The sequence below is a fragment of the Larus michahellis genome, chromosome 6 (assembly GCF_964199755.1).
Source record: "Larus michahellis chromosome 6, bLarMic1.1, whole genome shotgun sequence".
Classification (NCBI taxonomy): domain Eukaryota; kingdom Metazoa; phylum Chordata; class Aves; order Charadriiformes; family Laridae; genus Larus; species Larus michahellis.
In genome coordinates this window covers 21,790,175-21,805,022 of record NC_133901.1, presented here as the reverse complement: position 1 = coordinate 21,805,022, position 14,848 = coordinate 21,790,175, and the positions used below count along the sequence as shown (strand labels likewise).

General features: G+C 44.6%; 1 protein-coding gene across 1 annotated transcript; it reads right to left on the bottom strand.

The window, feature by feature from the left end:
* Positions 1-9,932: 9,932 nt before the first annotated feature.
* KCNE4 (potassium voltage-gated channel subfamily E regulatory subunit 4) lies at positions 9,933-11,506 on the bottom strand. Its single transcript, XM_074591107.1, has 2 exons — positions 11,425-11,506; positions 9,933-10,998 (listed from the first exon to the last, which is right to left on the bottom strand). The coding sequence occupies exon 2, from the start codon at positions 10,970-10,972 to the stop codon at positions 10,481-10,483; it is 492 nt and encodes a 163-aa protein (XP_074447208.1). The 5' UTR covers positions 10,973-10,998; positions 11,425-11,506; the 3' UTR covers positions 9,933-10,480.
* Between the last annotated feature and the right edge of the window lie 3,342 nt (positions 11,507-14,848).

Genomic DNA, 14,848 nt, shown 5'->3' with positions numbered 1-14,848 from the left:
GACAACCGGGTGGCCATGACATGTGCCTGCCCTTGTCTCTGTAATGGTTTTCTTCATCCCCGAGAGATTCATCCCTCGTGGTGGGTGGAAGGGGGTGTTGGGGCACACCAGGACCCCCAGCCCAGCCCCCAGCGCAGGGCCCTGGTGTCAGGGAGGCCCAGTCCCTGTCCTGCTGAGCCAGGGCAGAGTCAGGAGAAAAGTGCAAAAAAAAAAAGCATCGGTGAAAGGCAAGTTAAAGGCAAGCTGCAGCTTAACCCCCCTCGGGGTCATCTGTGACTGAAGACACGGAAACGGTTGTGAATTGGACAAAAAAACCCCATGTTTGTTGTGAGGAGACCCCACTGTTATGCCTGAAATGCTGCGGGGGTCCAGGGCCACTGAAGGCCATTCACAGGGGATCCCCCTCCAGTGAGATAAGCTGGGAGCAAAGCCGCTCCTTTATCGGCTTGAAAAGAAGTATACAAAGATGAAGAAATAGGTTTTATTTTACTGCTTTACTGTTACTCCTACCATCCCTGGAGGTGTTCCAGGCCAGGCTGGATGGGGCTGTGAGCAGCCTGGTCTAGTGGGAGATGTCCCTGCCCAGGGCAGGGGGGTGGAACTAGATCATCTTTAAGGTCCCTTCCAACCCGAACCATTCTGTGATTCTATGATACACAAAAAGAGATCCGTGGTGCTGGGGAGGGCAGGGGAGTCCATAGGAACTGGAGCGATGGGGGAAAATGCTGGATTGAAGGGAATGGAGCAAACTGTTACGTGTGCGAGGATGAGCTGTCCTAACAAATCTTCAGAGCTTCTATTTTAAACCCTTAACCAAAGAAGCCCATTCCTAAACAAGCAAGCGGTGGCATTACAACTCTAGCATTCATTTTTCAGCTCTGTCTGTGCTTTAACACTCAGGTCCAGCAATTGCATGGGGAAATAGCGAACTTCAGCCAATTTCCAATAATTAGGGGAACAATGACAGCAACTGTGCATGTTAACTGCATAGCTCACCTCACAACACTTGGGGTATATATGAAGTCATTATTTGCACACACAAAAGACATCATCAATAACAAATCTCATGAAAAAAAATCAGGAGAGCAGGGAAAAAAAGAGGCCGAGGGGAGTAGCTGACGTTAGAGCAGGGTGCTATTTTCACTGTGTCACAGCTCAGCTGACTGCTCACAACCCAGTCTTTCCCTAGGGCTTTGTAGTGCAGCCACTTGTATGGACCCATGCTTAAATGGAACAGTTTGGCCTTCAGATGCAACAATAGCTTACGTGCAGGAGTCCCTAAAAGCACAGGTCCCTGGAGAGGAACATGAGGATGTCTACAGGAATGAGCTGGCTGTGGCCCGAAGTGGCGGAGCAGATTTGTGTAATCCTATCCCTTATAGACCAAAGAGAGGAGTTAATCATTTTCCAGGCAGTGCTTCAAATTGGATCACTAGGGATATCTGTGAGGATTCCAAAAGAAATGTTCCTGACGGCCATTAATGTGTTCCCAGTGACGTACAAGATGCACACACACACACACGTGTGCACGCATAAACAAAGCAGCAGCTAGCCTGGAAAAAAAATCAGCTTGTGTGCAAAGGTGCACTTAAAGCTACATCACAAGGGACTCATTAATTTCCAGGACAAATAATGACTCCCACTGCCCTTCCACGTGCGCTCCCAGCAAAGGGGCGCAGGAGCTGGATGCTGGGCATGTGCATAGCCCAGCTTTCACCCTTGAAAACTCCAAGGGGCCACGCTCTGTTTCCATAACACTTTTTACATGCTTGCTTTTATGGGTCTCTTGATGACAATCTAAATCCTGCCTGTTCCTCAATAAACCATTAATCTCCCAGATAGAGTTCAGGGAAGTTGCTGTGTAGCAATAAAGTGCATGTTTCCAGAGCCCAGAGGGAACAAAAAGAAAAAAAGTGAAAGGGAGTGACGTTGTTTTTGGAAGACAACTTCCTGGCTTGGAGGGGATGAGGGCATACAGGGTTATCTCTCCAAACCCTACCTGGAGCCTCCCCTCACCAAACCCTGATGCCACTTTGCCTGTAACATTTGTGAGCAGAAGGTCCACCCCTCCAAACTCAGCATAAGAAAGGGGCTGGTCACCTTCTGTACCTTCCACCCTGATGGTCCAGGAGCCTTTGGTGGGTGGTGCCACCTGGGACCATGCTTTGGTGAGCAGACACCAGCTGGGGAGAGTCAGTGCTCATCACTGCTCACCCCAGCCCACCAGACCTGGCTTGGAGGTTTGTGGGAAGTGGGGTCCACCAGTTCCCCACCAGCCAGCGATTCCACTAGCTAACTCACATCACCTGATTTACAAGCTTGCTGCTGCTTTTGCAGACAGAAGCATAAAATGTCCCCTCTTTGTCTTCAAGCTACTTCCTTTTGGTGTGTCGAGGGTACCGGTCTCAAAGAGCCAGTGTCGCAAAAGCCATCAAATCCCCACATCAAGCTTGGCTAGTCCTGTCCTGGGTTTGCATTTGAACTAGTGACCCACAGTAGAAGTAACAAATTCTGTGCCCCACTTTATAACAGGAAAAATTAACACAATCCCTTGTGCTTCCAGGCCCCTATAAAATTGATGTTAACCATATGTCAGTGTGTGAATTGTGTAGAGCTGTTAGGAAAGCACGTACTGCGCTACTCAAAAGCGATGGTAGCAGTCAGCATTAGAAAGCACCAAGGAACAGAAAAAAATCATGTTCAACCTGACTTAAGTGCCCTAAACTATGTGTTTTATGCAGAAAAGGAAAAGAAGATAAGGAGAGGCCTGAAAAAACAATTTCCCTGGGCTACAGTCCTGTAGAAAAATGGCAGTCGGGGGGAGAAAATAGGCACATCAGGAACGTACATACAGATAGAAGTCAATTTATTGGACTATCCCAGTTTAAACTGGCAGAGGTCTCAACAGAAAAATGAGGGAAAATTCATTCTCTGTCTAGACATCATAAATACAAGGACTCAAGGAGTCTAGTACTTTTACTCTAAACTCCCAGGTCTGTGATCCTTCCCTGGCACACATGTATCTCACAAATATTCCTATACAGGACACTTTTAATCTCTATCCTCTGCCTATTCCATATGAATGTTATGTTCCCTTCTTTCCATATGAATATAATGTTCTCATCGTTCCTGATGATAGTACTTCACATGACGAAGTAAAGGTCATGGAAGAGAAGCTGTGGAAAAAATTATTTTCACTTACAAAAAGAATCCTGTGATATTTTGAATGCCCTTCGTAAGTTTTATTATAATAGTAACGCATAACTAAGTATGTAAATATCCACCCAAACACTAAGTACAGTGTCTATAGCTCACCTGAAGCAGTAAAAACCTTGAGTAGCCAGCCCTACAGCAACATTTTTGGTTGCCACTGCAGGCCGATGACCACCGATGACAGTTAGCTCTGTCAGCAGCCATTTGCACCTCCTTAATGATGGCTCCCCGCAGAGGCAATCTGCACAATCTTTTTCATCTGGTGTTTCATTCTTGATGACTATAGGAGAAAAAAAATTTACAGTGAGAATCCATCTGAGATGCACATCCTGGCCAAAGAGCAGCTAATTAGATATGACTTCAGTTAATTATGTTTAACACTGAACAACTAGACCCCTAGTGAGAGAATGTGACAGAGCTGTTGCTGCTGTGTCCTTTGATGATGGCACAACGAGCAGTTCCTTGGTAAATAAGGGTAGGTGCTACCATCACATTGCCCATGTGTCTCACTGTCATTTCTCGCATAACACTCACCCATCTAACCAAAGTCAGCAGCAACATAAAGGTCATTATCAGCATCTTTTGGTGTAAAATCCTGTGCAACCAAGCAAAATTAACATGTACGAACAGGATGCGTGCACAGCCCCGGACCTCCCACGGTGCTCTCTTGTAGTGCTGTGTGTGGAAAGTCACATCTGGAGAAATGTCCCAGTGGTGCTCGGGCTTTCAGCAGTCCCAGCACCACTCCATGCCTCTGCAAGTGTCGAGTCTTCCCTGCTTCCCAGTGTGGCAGAAGCATGGCGCTAGCACGCTGGAAAGCAATTACTGACACTCATTAGCCTGCTGTTGCTGACAGGATCGGCAGTAGCAAAGGGTCATTTTGTAGCATCAAGTATTTTTAAGGCATATGATGAGAGGGTACTCCATTAAGGGCTTGAAAGAGGCACCACTGGGGCTTGTCTGTGTAACGTTCAAGGATAGTCTGTCCGCCACTGCATAGCTCCATACCTATTATTAAAAAATAGTAGCGGCAGTGCTTTTTCTCTTTTACAGGAAACCCTGCTTGATCAGTTTATTGTGTTCTGAAGAGAGAGAAGGGGGATATACATCCTTAGAGGCGCACGGTTTACATTTCCTCCGGAAAAGAAGGAAAGACTGGTCTTTTGTGTATTCTCTAGGACGGGATTCAAAACCTCTTGTGAACATCTCACATCCTCTGGCCTGCACTGTTCAGCTAACGTTTCCATTGCCGGGATGAGACGCAGCTGTCCCAGAGAGAGCTAGGCTGGGGACCAGCACCACGGCAGGCTTGCTCCAGTCCCAGCGTTCATGGGTAAGCTGCAGGGGATGGAGGCATCACACGCTGGCCCCAGCTAAACAGCTGGGGACACCAGAGGAAGTTCTTTAATTTTGTGGTTCCTTCTCCGAGTACACAGAGTTGCAAATCATCTGTCTTTTCTCACTTTCCGTCAGAGCTCAGCACCCTGAGATTCTCAGCGCAGTTATCCTCACATCAGCCTTAGGCAGCGAAGATGTGCTCTTCTTTACAGCTTATAAATGAGAGTCGTAGCCAAAGCAAGTAATTTTCCAGAGTACCACAGTGAGCCTGGAGCAGAAGAGGAAACTGAATTTAGTCTCCCACACGCCAGGGCTACTGACTGCCCAGCTCACCAGCACCTCCTCTCTCGTATCAGCCAAGCAAAAAGGGCATGTTACATGGCCTCTGCCCACCTGAGGAGGTCCAGTGGGGTGAGCTGCATTCTTCCAGGTAGTCACAGATGCTAGCAATTGTCATTTGTTGCCGGTGGCTACTCTAGCATTTAACAGTATAAAGGGGAGCAAAAAAGTTTGTTGTTCCTAGGTGGGCAAAAGCTTTTTATTTATACCACACCTGTCATCCGAGAATCACAAGCATTTCATGTCTGTCAAGAACACATCAAATTCTCACAGATAGGAATGTAAGTAGCATCATCTGATAATCAAGTGAAGCACGGGACAGTTAAACAGATTACTCAGGGAGAGAGATGGGAATTGCAGCCTGTAATACACCATTCAATAGCCTTTATTATCCTTCTTTTAGTCACTTATTCAGATAGCAAAAGCCTCAGGCTAACCTGGCCTAATATAAACTGGAACCCTACCCGAACTAAAACAAAATTAAACTTTGAAAAACTCTGGTGCTCATTGATTTTTTATTATTTGCCATTTTCTTCCCTTGTTGAGATGGATACAGAAGTGTCAATACGCTAAGGCGGCAGCTCATCTTGCAGCTATTTTTGGCTGTATGCAGTAGGAACTGCAGAAGCGTGTGAAAATGGAAAGAATACAAAAGCAAATCAACCAAATACACAGAGACAAATAGGATCAGTGCTCAAAAACAAATAGCCTAAACAATTTTATTAATTTTTATGCCTCTTAGATTCAAACCTCATATTTCAAATCTAAACAGTGAATTCAAGGAGAAATAATCTTCCCACTAGAACAACAAGGTCCATAAAGGTTATAAGGTGAGCAAGGTAGGTAGGCAGGCAACCACAGGAGACCGTGGTCCAGCTTTGGCACAATTGCATCTGGAGCAACCAACTATACTGTCCTGCATCCCTCTTTGAGCATCTCTGAGAATGCTTATCTATCACATGGTGGGAACTCCTTCTGTCTTTGTAAGGTCATGAAATTTTTAGATTAAAATTAAAGGCAGCCGGTTTAATATTCTCTTGGTTCAAATGGCTGTGATAAAAGTGCCTGATAGTCTGCACTGGGGACCTGTGTGCTCATCGTCCTCGGGGAGTTCACCTATCTACCTCTCCTTGTCCAACACCATGCACTGAGGACTTAGAAATAGAAATGACTTGTCATAGTTTATCCGTTTCCTTCCTTTCCAACCCTGTGAGAACTGATTTGATTATTTGGGTAGGTGTGGGCGCGTGTCTGAGAAAGGGGCAGAGCCAGGGGAACCCATGGTGAGAGGGCCAAGCTGGGGAGAGAAGTTTTGCAATGAGTTGTAACACACAAGGCTCTTGGCCTTACTTACCGTGATCTGTGACCTGCCTTCTGGTCCTGGGAAAGTGGATTCTCTCCTGTTCATTAGCCTTCCCTGCCTGGTTAACCCCTTCCCTGGTCCAGAGCACGGCAGCCCGGGGAGAGCCTGGGAGATCCTGTGCCTGGGGAAGAGATGAGTTCTGCATTTCCACTACCGTTATTCATCAGGTTCAGTCCATGGTATGGGTAACCTCACAGGTGCGTCTGCACGCGATCCACCAGTCAGGTTCAGGATTGTAAATCAGCCAGCTGCTATCACAGATTCCAACGTGATAATCTTCAGAGTTGGCACTTGTATTTACAGTGGGTCCGACCTACAGACCATGCACACATGTCACGTGAGGCCATCTTTTGCTGTTCTGTCAAAGGTGATATGCATTAACTATTCCAGCAAACATATGGAGGTGTAGCGCTGCCGAGAAATGGGAGCCTAATTGCTGTGTCCTTTTAAGAAAGAATGAATTTATTAAAAAAATCATCTCCATTCAGTCAAATTACAATCATTTATCATTGCCCTCAAGCCAAGACCTATTAGCTGTGAATCTGATCTAACTCAGCTACTGAAGTACACTGGAAATGTCTGTCATTTTGGGGGGAAAAAAACCCAGAAATTATTATTACCTTTTTCTCCTTAGTAGTCAAAAGGATTTTGAAACAAGCAATTTTCTTCCTTCTATCTGTAGCTTTTTAAGGTTAACAATGCTTCTTTTAATTTGGAACAATAGCTACCTGGGTAGTCTTGGGTCACCAGACTGTCTTCAAAGCATCATTGCATTCAGTTGTACATCCAATTAACTTCTATAGCTAAAATATATTTTTGCTGCTTCCCGCCCCCGTGCCATCAAAATGCTAATTTGGACAAAGACAAATGCATACCAAACTATCACGCATACTTTCTTGCACCACATGGGCCGAGGATAGCTCCGTGACAGTCTGCAAGAAGGTGGCCGCATTTTCGTGCTTACTAGCTCCCTTCAGTGTAAATAGACCCCAAAGCACACAGTGTTTCCCTTTCTAACAGCTCAATTTAACGCAAGAAATCACTGGAATAAGCTAGCATTTTTGATCCACAAAGCAGAGCTGTAATTTACATTTTGTTCTGTTTTTCCTTCTTATCACCAGTGCTGTCAGAAGTCTCTTGATTCATTATAGTGGCAATGGAAACACTGAAACACTGAGACAGTGGCATGGGTAAATGTGGAAGATGCAACATTACTGACCCGCTATTCCAGGACACTGTGGGTGTCCTGGGAGATTACATTGCTGGAGGGAAACGCAGTCCTGCTGATGGGCAGCTTTAGGTCCACAGAAGCTTGTGAACAGGCCCCAGAATTATTTAATAGGGAGAGACTGAAGAGAGCAGAGCAGAGGGGAACAGGCTTTGTGGGAAAGTAAGCAGATAGAACTTTATAGCAACCTGATTTTTGAGACAAACCTCAAATTACCCCATGGCAAGTAGATCTCGGCCAGTGCCTGTGAGGCTGTACGTGTCACAGCTTGAAGGCGATATGGAAGTGCAAAGTTGCCTCTAAACGCTTCCACCCTGCGTTGGGAGCCAGAATCCTGAAACCTCCCCTTATCCCTAATGCTGGAAATGACAGAGCAGCAATGAGACCCAGGGTCAGAGCTTGTGACCAAGCCAGCTACGTACCATGGCCAAGTACTGGAAATCCAGTGGGAGCAGAGACCTGTGTCAGATATTTGCCCGTAACCTCAACTCACCCTCTTTGCTACAATGCAAATTTAAAACCGAAACTCAAAATGCAGACTTTTCAAGAGGCTGAATAAACATCGAAAAAGCTTTCGTAGCATCTTGTCAGTTTTGCCAGCCTCTCCAATGGCTCGCCAGCACCGCCAGCTCTTCGCAGGAGGACTCGGGGCATCCCTGCACCCCACCTGCACGTGGGCAGGAGCCCAGCACAAGGAAGTTGCCCAGTGCCCCGAAGAGCCAGTATGGACCCAAGGCGGATCCCGAGCGCCTGGCTCAGCCCGCAACGCTGCGGTACTGTCAAACACAAGGAATCATTTCAAAGAGATGCTAAGAAAAGGATCCTGTAGAAATTTTGCACAGTCCCGTTACTGGAAATCTGTTTGACGTAGTGAACCAACATGGAAACTTTTCCAGGAAACGTGTTTCTTTATTTAAATAAAAATTAGTGCCAGTAGAAACAATAAACTTTAAATACATGAGACAATTATATACAACTCAAAGTTAGGAATTATATACATCAGGTTTTTTACAGATACAAATACATTTATACCAAAAGTAAAAGGACGAAGGAGAAAGCAATGGAAAATGTGACAACTCGCGCATGTCAGTCTCATTTGGAAAGTTTCAGGATTCAAGTGATTCCAGGCAAAGTGCCAAACTTAATTTGGCTTCTTTCAAACTTAAAACAGCCCCTTTTGGAATAAATCTACCAAAAAGCTTTATATGGTCTGATCCAAAGTTCACTGAAGTCGATGGAAAAACCCCCACCGCCTTCAGTCTGAACTGGATCAGGCCCTTTCTGAGCACAATGGGGCCTTTGTTCTGCGGAGTTGAGAGAGAGACAGTGGTACCTCTGCAGGCTACATCACGTTGGATTAACCCCCCAAAGCCAAAACCAGAGTTCTCCCCTCCAAACGGCAGAAGCACACAGCAGACTCGCCTCGGCTCATTTCTGCTGCTCAGCGTTCCTATTTTTCAGGCTGTCTCTCAAGCTCTAATGCCAGTGGATAAATCACAGAGCTATTTTAGCGCAGGAAATATGTGGAGACATTTTGCAAACATTTTGCTGTGCAATGCTTTAGAGTCAGGCTCTTTAGCCCTCATAGTTCAGAACTAATCCAAACATTATAATAAGTTATTATAAAATATAAGGTATGATCGAAACAATCATACATCGCTACAATATTAACATTACTTCTTTTAACAGTGCAATAATTTAGTAACTAATTTCATGAACATTTGAACAATTGTTGAATGTGAACATTTGAAAAAAATCACAGTACCATTAAATTAGGGGGGGAAGATTGTGGTGGTTTTAAAAACTAGTTACTAATGACTTTATAGAATTGCATGTGTCACATGCGAGCTGATAAAAAAAAAAAAGATGTAATGCAATGTTTATCTACACTGGCTTAAACAGAGCCAAATGCCAGATTCTTTACTGATGTAAATGGGTACAGTTTTACTGACCTCAAACGGAGAATTTAACTCCAACAGAGAAGCACAAAATCTAGTGCGTGTCCCCTGAAGTCTGGAGGACTCAGCTGGTGACTTCAGCGGGGCCAGAATTTCACCCTTGCTAGGTTAAATTCTATTCTGAATTCCACCTATTTTTCAAGGGGGTGTAACAGAGCAGCATTTGTTCAAGCCTTTCTACATCTTACACCTTGTAACAAAGATCTTTTAATGTCTTTTTTTAACTTACAGATCTTTGCCTTTAGTGAGCAAATGTACATGTCTTTAAAAAAATACAAAAGCAAAAAATAAAACTACTTTTCCCGATAGTAACTCAGTCAAAGACTGGATTGCAGCAGAAATTAGTGAACCTGACCCAGCTGGTACAGGTACAACTTAAGCAAAGATAGATATAGTGGCATGGGTCTGAAATTGGGCTTTACAAACCTCCTGGAAATTCCTTGCCTCTTTTTTTTTTTTTTCTTTCTTTTTCTTTCATTCTTTCTTTGCCTAAAGTCAGTCTCCAGCCGTGCTGCAATCCCCCTTCAACTAGAGCATCGACAAATTTTCAGCTTTTGAGGCCTCATTGAGCAAATGTGCTGTTGGCTATGGTTTGTTATAAGAAAAACACAGTAAAAGTACTTCTAGCCTACCACAGTTTTGCGTGAATGAGCACTGCCCATCATCTTTAACAACCAGGCACTTGCGTTAGGGAACTTCCCCAAACATTTCCCAGATATTTGCAGAATTCTGAAATAGGCAGAGACATGCCAGTAATAGTTACCTCGTTAGAAAATATATATATATATATTCTCCTTGTTCTTAGCTCTTATGATAAGAAATAATAATGGAAAAAGTAAAATTAAGCATCCCAATTACGTGCAAGTTACACTTTGGTGTTGGGTACTGCTTCCTTGTCCTGCCAGCTCTCAGGAACGCCTCAGGCCCGGGGGGCACAGATACCTGTTGAGAGTTCATTGGAGAGCAGGAAAGTAGAACCACAAGTTCTTAGTGGGAGCTCCACTCACGCTTTGGCAGCTGATCAAGGGAGCCCTGCAAGTGCTAGGAGTTCTTGTGGATGTTTTCTGCAGATCCCTCACTGCTCTCATTGAGGAGCGTTTCTGACACTTCCCCCAGTTCAGCATCCAGCACTTCCTCCTGGATGGTGAAGTGCACGTCTGGGGAGGAGGATTCGGAGCTCACACTGCTGCCTTCCATTGAGCAGATGGCACAGGACAGAGATGGCACCATGCTCTCCTGCAGCATGTTCAGCATCATGGGGATCTGGACAGATTTCAGCCCCGATATGGTTGGTAGAGGCTTCACAGCTTCCCCCCATTCTCTCTCCTCGTCTTTGTAGAGCAGAAGCAAATTGGACGACTTCTCTTTTCTTTTGGATTTCATGTAGCCCAGCATTATCCCTATCAGGAAGATCCCGTAGAAAGACATCACAATCAGAATGTAAAAATACTCGTTGCTGCTGTTCTTCTCCGTGTTGCGGGATTCAGCATCAAGCATGGCTTGGGTCATGTTTGCATGGTCCATTTTCAGCATGGAAAGTGTTTTCCCACAGCTAAAGCCTGGAGGAGAATGTGTACGTATACGTAAGATCAAACTTCAGATCAAAGACATAAAAGAAACATCTGAAAATAGATACCCCCAAACTATTCCCTGCTACTCGTAATTTGTAAGCTTGCAGGACACACTGATTGAAGCTTGCAGTTTATCATGCTTCTGCATTAATATTGTAACTGAGTGAACTGTTATTTAGATACAGAAAACGTTAGAGGAAAGAAAATATGTCATATTAAATCACGTTGAGTTCTATGCTGAATTATAAAACCCCCAATCCACATGATTAAAGAAAGAAAACTATATAGAAATATTCTGCCAGGCACTTAAACATAGGTTTTTTTGCTACTTGACCATGTTTCCATAGCAGGGGGGGAAAGTCAGAAGTATTATTTTATTCAATGGTGCAGGAAAAAAATCAAAAAGCAACTTACGTTGGTATGCAAATAATTCCTCCTTTTGCAAAGCTCAAGAGACCTTTCCTCTACCAAATGCCGGGTGTTCTGAAAACTTTCCTCTGCTGCAGTTGGAATAAATAGCTCTCAAGAAATGTTTCATCACGTGTTTTAGAGGCACAGTTTATAATAGTTTTGTGTTGGAGTCAACAGATGAACTTGAAGGATTGCAGTTCAACCCACTGAACTCTTAACAGCTGTGAAAAGAAAAAGAGTTGGGAATTCAGATTTTACTCTTTCCTAACCAGTTCAGCACAGGTTCTTTCAGCTTGTGAATCTGTTCCTTTCACTGCCATCCCAATTGCTGTATCTGACCTGTTACCCTGAGAGCCGCTGTGCAGAATGCAAAACCTGCAAACCACTATTCTGTGTCTGTCATAAAATATAGAAAAATATACGTGTGAATTTTATAGTAGACACTATCAAGTTATTTACATGCCTGCTATACACAGTTTTCCCCGAAGAGATGGTGAGAAAACAGGTTATTTTCTTTCCCTGGCACTAGTGACAAAACTTCATAAAGTGTGTGCAAAACAAAGTGGTGACTTTCAACTGGTGCTGCAGCTCCACTTTGCCACAAGGTGTGGGGCTGTGGAGAACTGGTCCCTGGGTCTCAAGTGAGTTTTGGATAGAGGGGTACTGGTGCCACCTCACTTCAGCCATCAAAACGGCAGCTATGGGATTTTGGTTCCCCACATAATCAATGGAAAGGTAGTGACTCCTCCAGAGGGTAACTCGGAGCTCCTGGAGTTAGCAGCCCCCTCTGCCACTGTTTGTAGAAGCAGCCAAGTGGTCTGCACGCTGTTTGTACGTAGACCAGGACCACTGAGTGAATGCAGATGTTAGTATGGAGGAACGTTAACAGCTTCTGGGCAGAGGGATGCTCTCTGAGTGACTGCCGGAGGCCGTTGCAGCCGGCTGCTGGGCTCCCGGATGGCTGGAGAGGGCAGAGTTAGGATGCAGAGTTCCCAGTCATCAGCTCAGTGGTACAGGAGGCTCCGAGAGCCCTTTTCAACACGTAAGCAACAGTACAGGCCATGGGAAGAAGGAGGCCCAAGCTTGCACCTTGGGGATTTCACTTCCTTATCCTCGCCATCCCCATTCTTCACACACAAAGCCCAATTAGTCAGGCCCCACATATGTGATGTGAATGTCACCCCTTCTGCAAAGCTTCAAGGATGTTTATGTAACAGGACACTCTACTTCCAGAAAGTAGTCGACTGGTGCTGGAGTTTCCCAACGGTAGGTCTGGGCTTTTTTATTTTTCCCCTGCAGTCACTTGTGGATTCTTTGCATAGACGGCAAATTCTTTTCCAAACTCTGCCCTCACGATCCCTCTGAGGTAAAGGCAGACAGGATTAACCTCTCTTCACATGCAGGAAAAAGCAAGAGAGAGGAGTTAAGCGGCTTTAAAGGAAGTGAAGAATTCAAGAAAAGACAGAATTGTATCTGTGTTTGGAACCAGCATTTTCCAGCATTTCTCTGAACGACTCCACAAAGAAAAGAAAAAAAATATTACACTAGCCAGATTCCCTTCTCTGCCCCTTAAAATAGAGGATCCACCTTTTAGGATGTTCGTTTTATCTCCTTGCGCATTCCCATGTGATAGCTCAGGAGCTGTTGATGTTGGACTAATGTCTACTGGGATTTCATCTGACAAAATCTGTCTGCAGCATCAGCTTGCCAAGTCTGGATTCTTCTTCCCTGTTCTCGACAAATTACTGAGCAGGCAGCAAGAGCATATTAACTGGTAGGCTAAAGCATAACCCAGAGCAAGTCTGAATTTTCTAGATAACTTTGCGGAATTTTTATTCCACGTCTTTCTCAGCTCCATGTGATATTTGCTCCCCCATTCAGCTCCAGAAATTTGGAATTTGAAAAATTAAATATAATGTGTCCAGGTTTTAGCAACACCCTTTTGTGCAGGGCTTTCACAGAAAGGTGAGGAAATGCCCAGCATTGTTGGCTTAATGAAAATCTTTTCAGTACAAGGAACACTTTCTCTGTGCCCCGGGAGCCAGCTCTGAAGCTGCTTGATCCTGGGAACAAGACGACCTAAAGCCTGTCCTGCTACCTCCTGTTGTCAGTGCTATATACGGGTCACCACAACAGAGGACCTTTGGGCATTCAGACGTGCCAACTCCCCACAGCTCCCACCATTGAACCAGCAGAGCAGAGGCACACTGGCTCCTCTGCAGGTGCCCACAGGTGCGAATCGGGTCTCTTATTTGCTCCAAAGCCTCATATTTTTCATGGGGGTGAAGCTCTGCACAGAGGTACCAAGATGAACTGCAGCACCCAACAAGAGCACAGGAAGACTAGGGTCGGGCACATCCTTGGATTTATGCAATCCTCCGAAGTTCAACTGAAAGATGACTGAATTGCATAATTATGCATAGTTACTGCTGAAAACTCTTTGCAACTATATTTACTTTGGCTAGCTGATGACAACAACTCTTCTCCATCTGTTAGCCCGTGATTCTGAAAAACAGTTTAATTTTAAAAAGGCCTGGAGAGAATCCCTGAGCCTTCTATAGACATGAAGAGGAGGGATAGGAAGACACTAGGGAATAACCACCTGAAAAACATATGCCACTTGTGTACTGGTGCCATAAATCAGCTTTCTCAAGCTGTACCCTGTAGAAACTGTATTTTTGTCTAAAAACAGGACCTAGAAAATTGAAAATCAGAGCCTTTTAATTTTATGTTTCAAAATTATTTTTGTTGCAAATTATATCACGCATTACATAATGTAAAACCATTGATCATGGCAAAAGTACTTGCTTACTTTGAAGTCATTTATTTTTTTGGAGTTAAGGTTACTAGCTATTTTTTGTTTGAAGTTTCTTTCTTCCTTTCGGATCCATTTTTTTTCCCCCAAAACTTCACAAAATTTCCCCTGAAATTTCACTAACAGGTCTCTCAACGCTTTCAGCGATTGCCTCTCACGTGTTTCTCTTCACCTTTGCATCACTCTCAACCCAGGCTATAACGTTCAAGAATAATCCTCATGCTTTTGCTCCCACCTTCCAGCTTTCCCCTTTGGAAAACATTCAGACTAATAAAGCAGAGCAACAGCCAAGCGCTCCAATGATGAAAAGGTCACAACATAGTTGCTGATGCCAGATTTTTTTTCTCAAGGTCCCTGTCTCCTAGAGAGCCTTTTGTGGCAGCAGCCTCCGTCACCAAAGGACGCAAAAGTTGAGGCTTGAGGCATCCCATGGGGCAGGAATTCTTCACAGCGTGGCTTAAGGGATAGTATAATGTGAACCCTTTCTCCAAATAAAAATTTGAGGACAGTCAGAAAACTGAAGACAGAATCCATTATGAAGACAACATGAAACGTCCTCAGAGACTCAGATGACTCCGCAGGCTGCCATGGAAAATACATGCCTAACCCTTC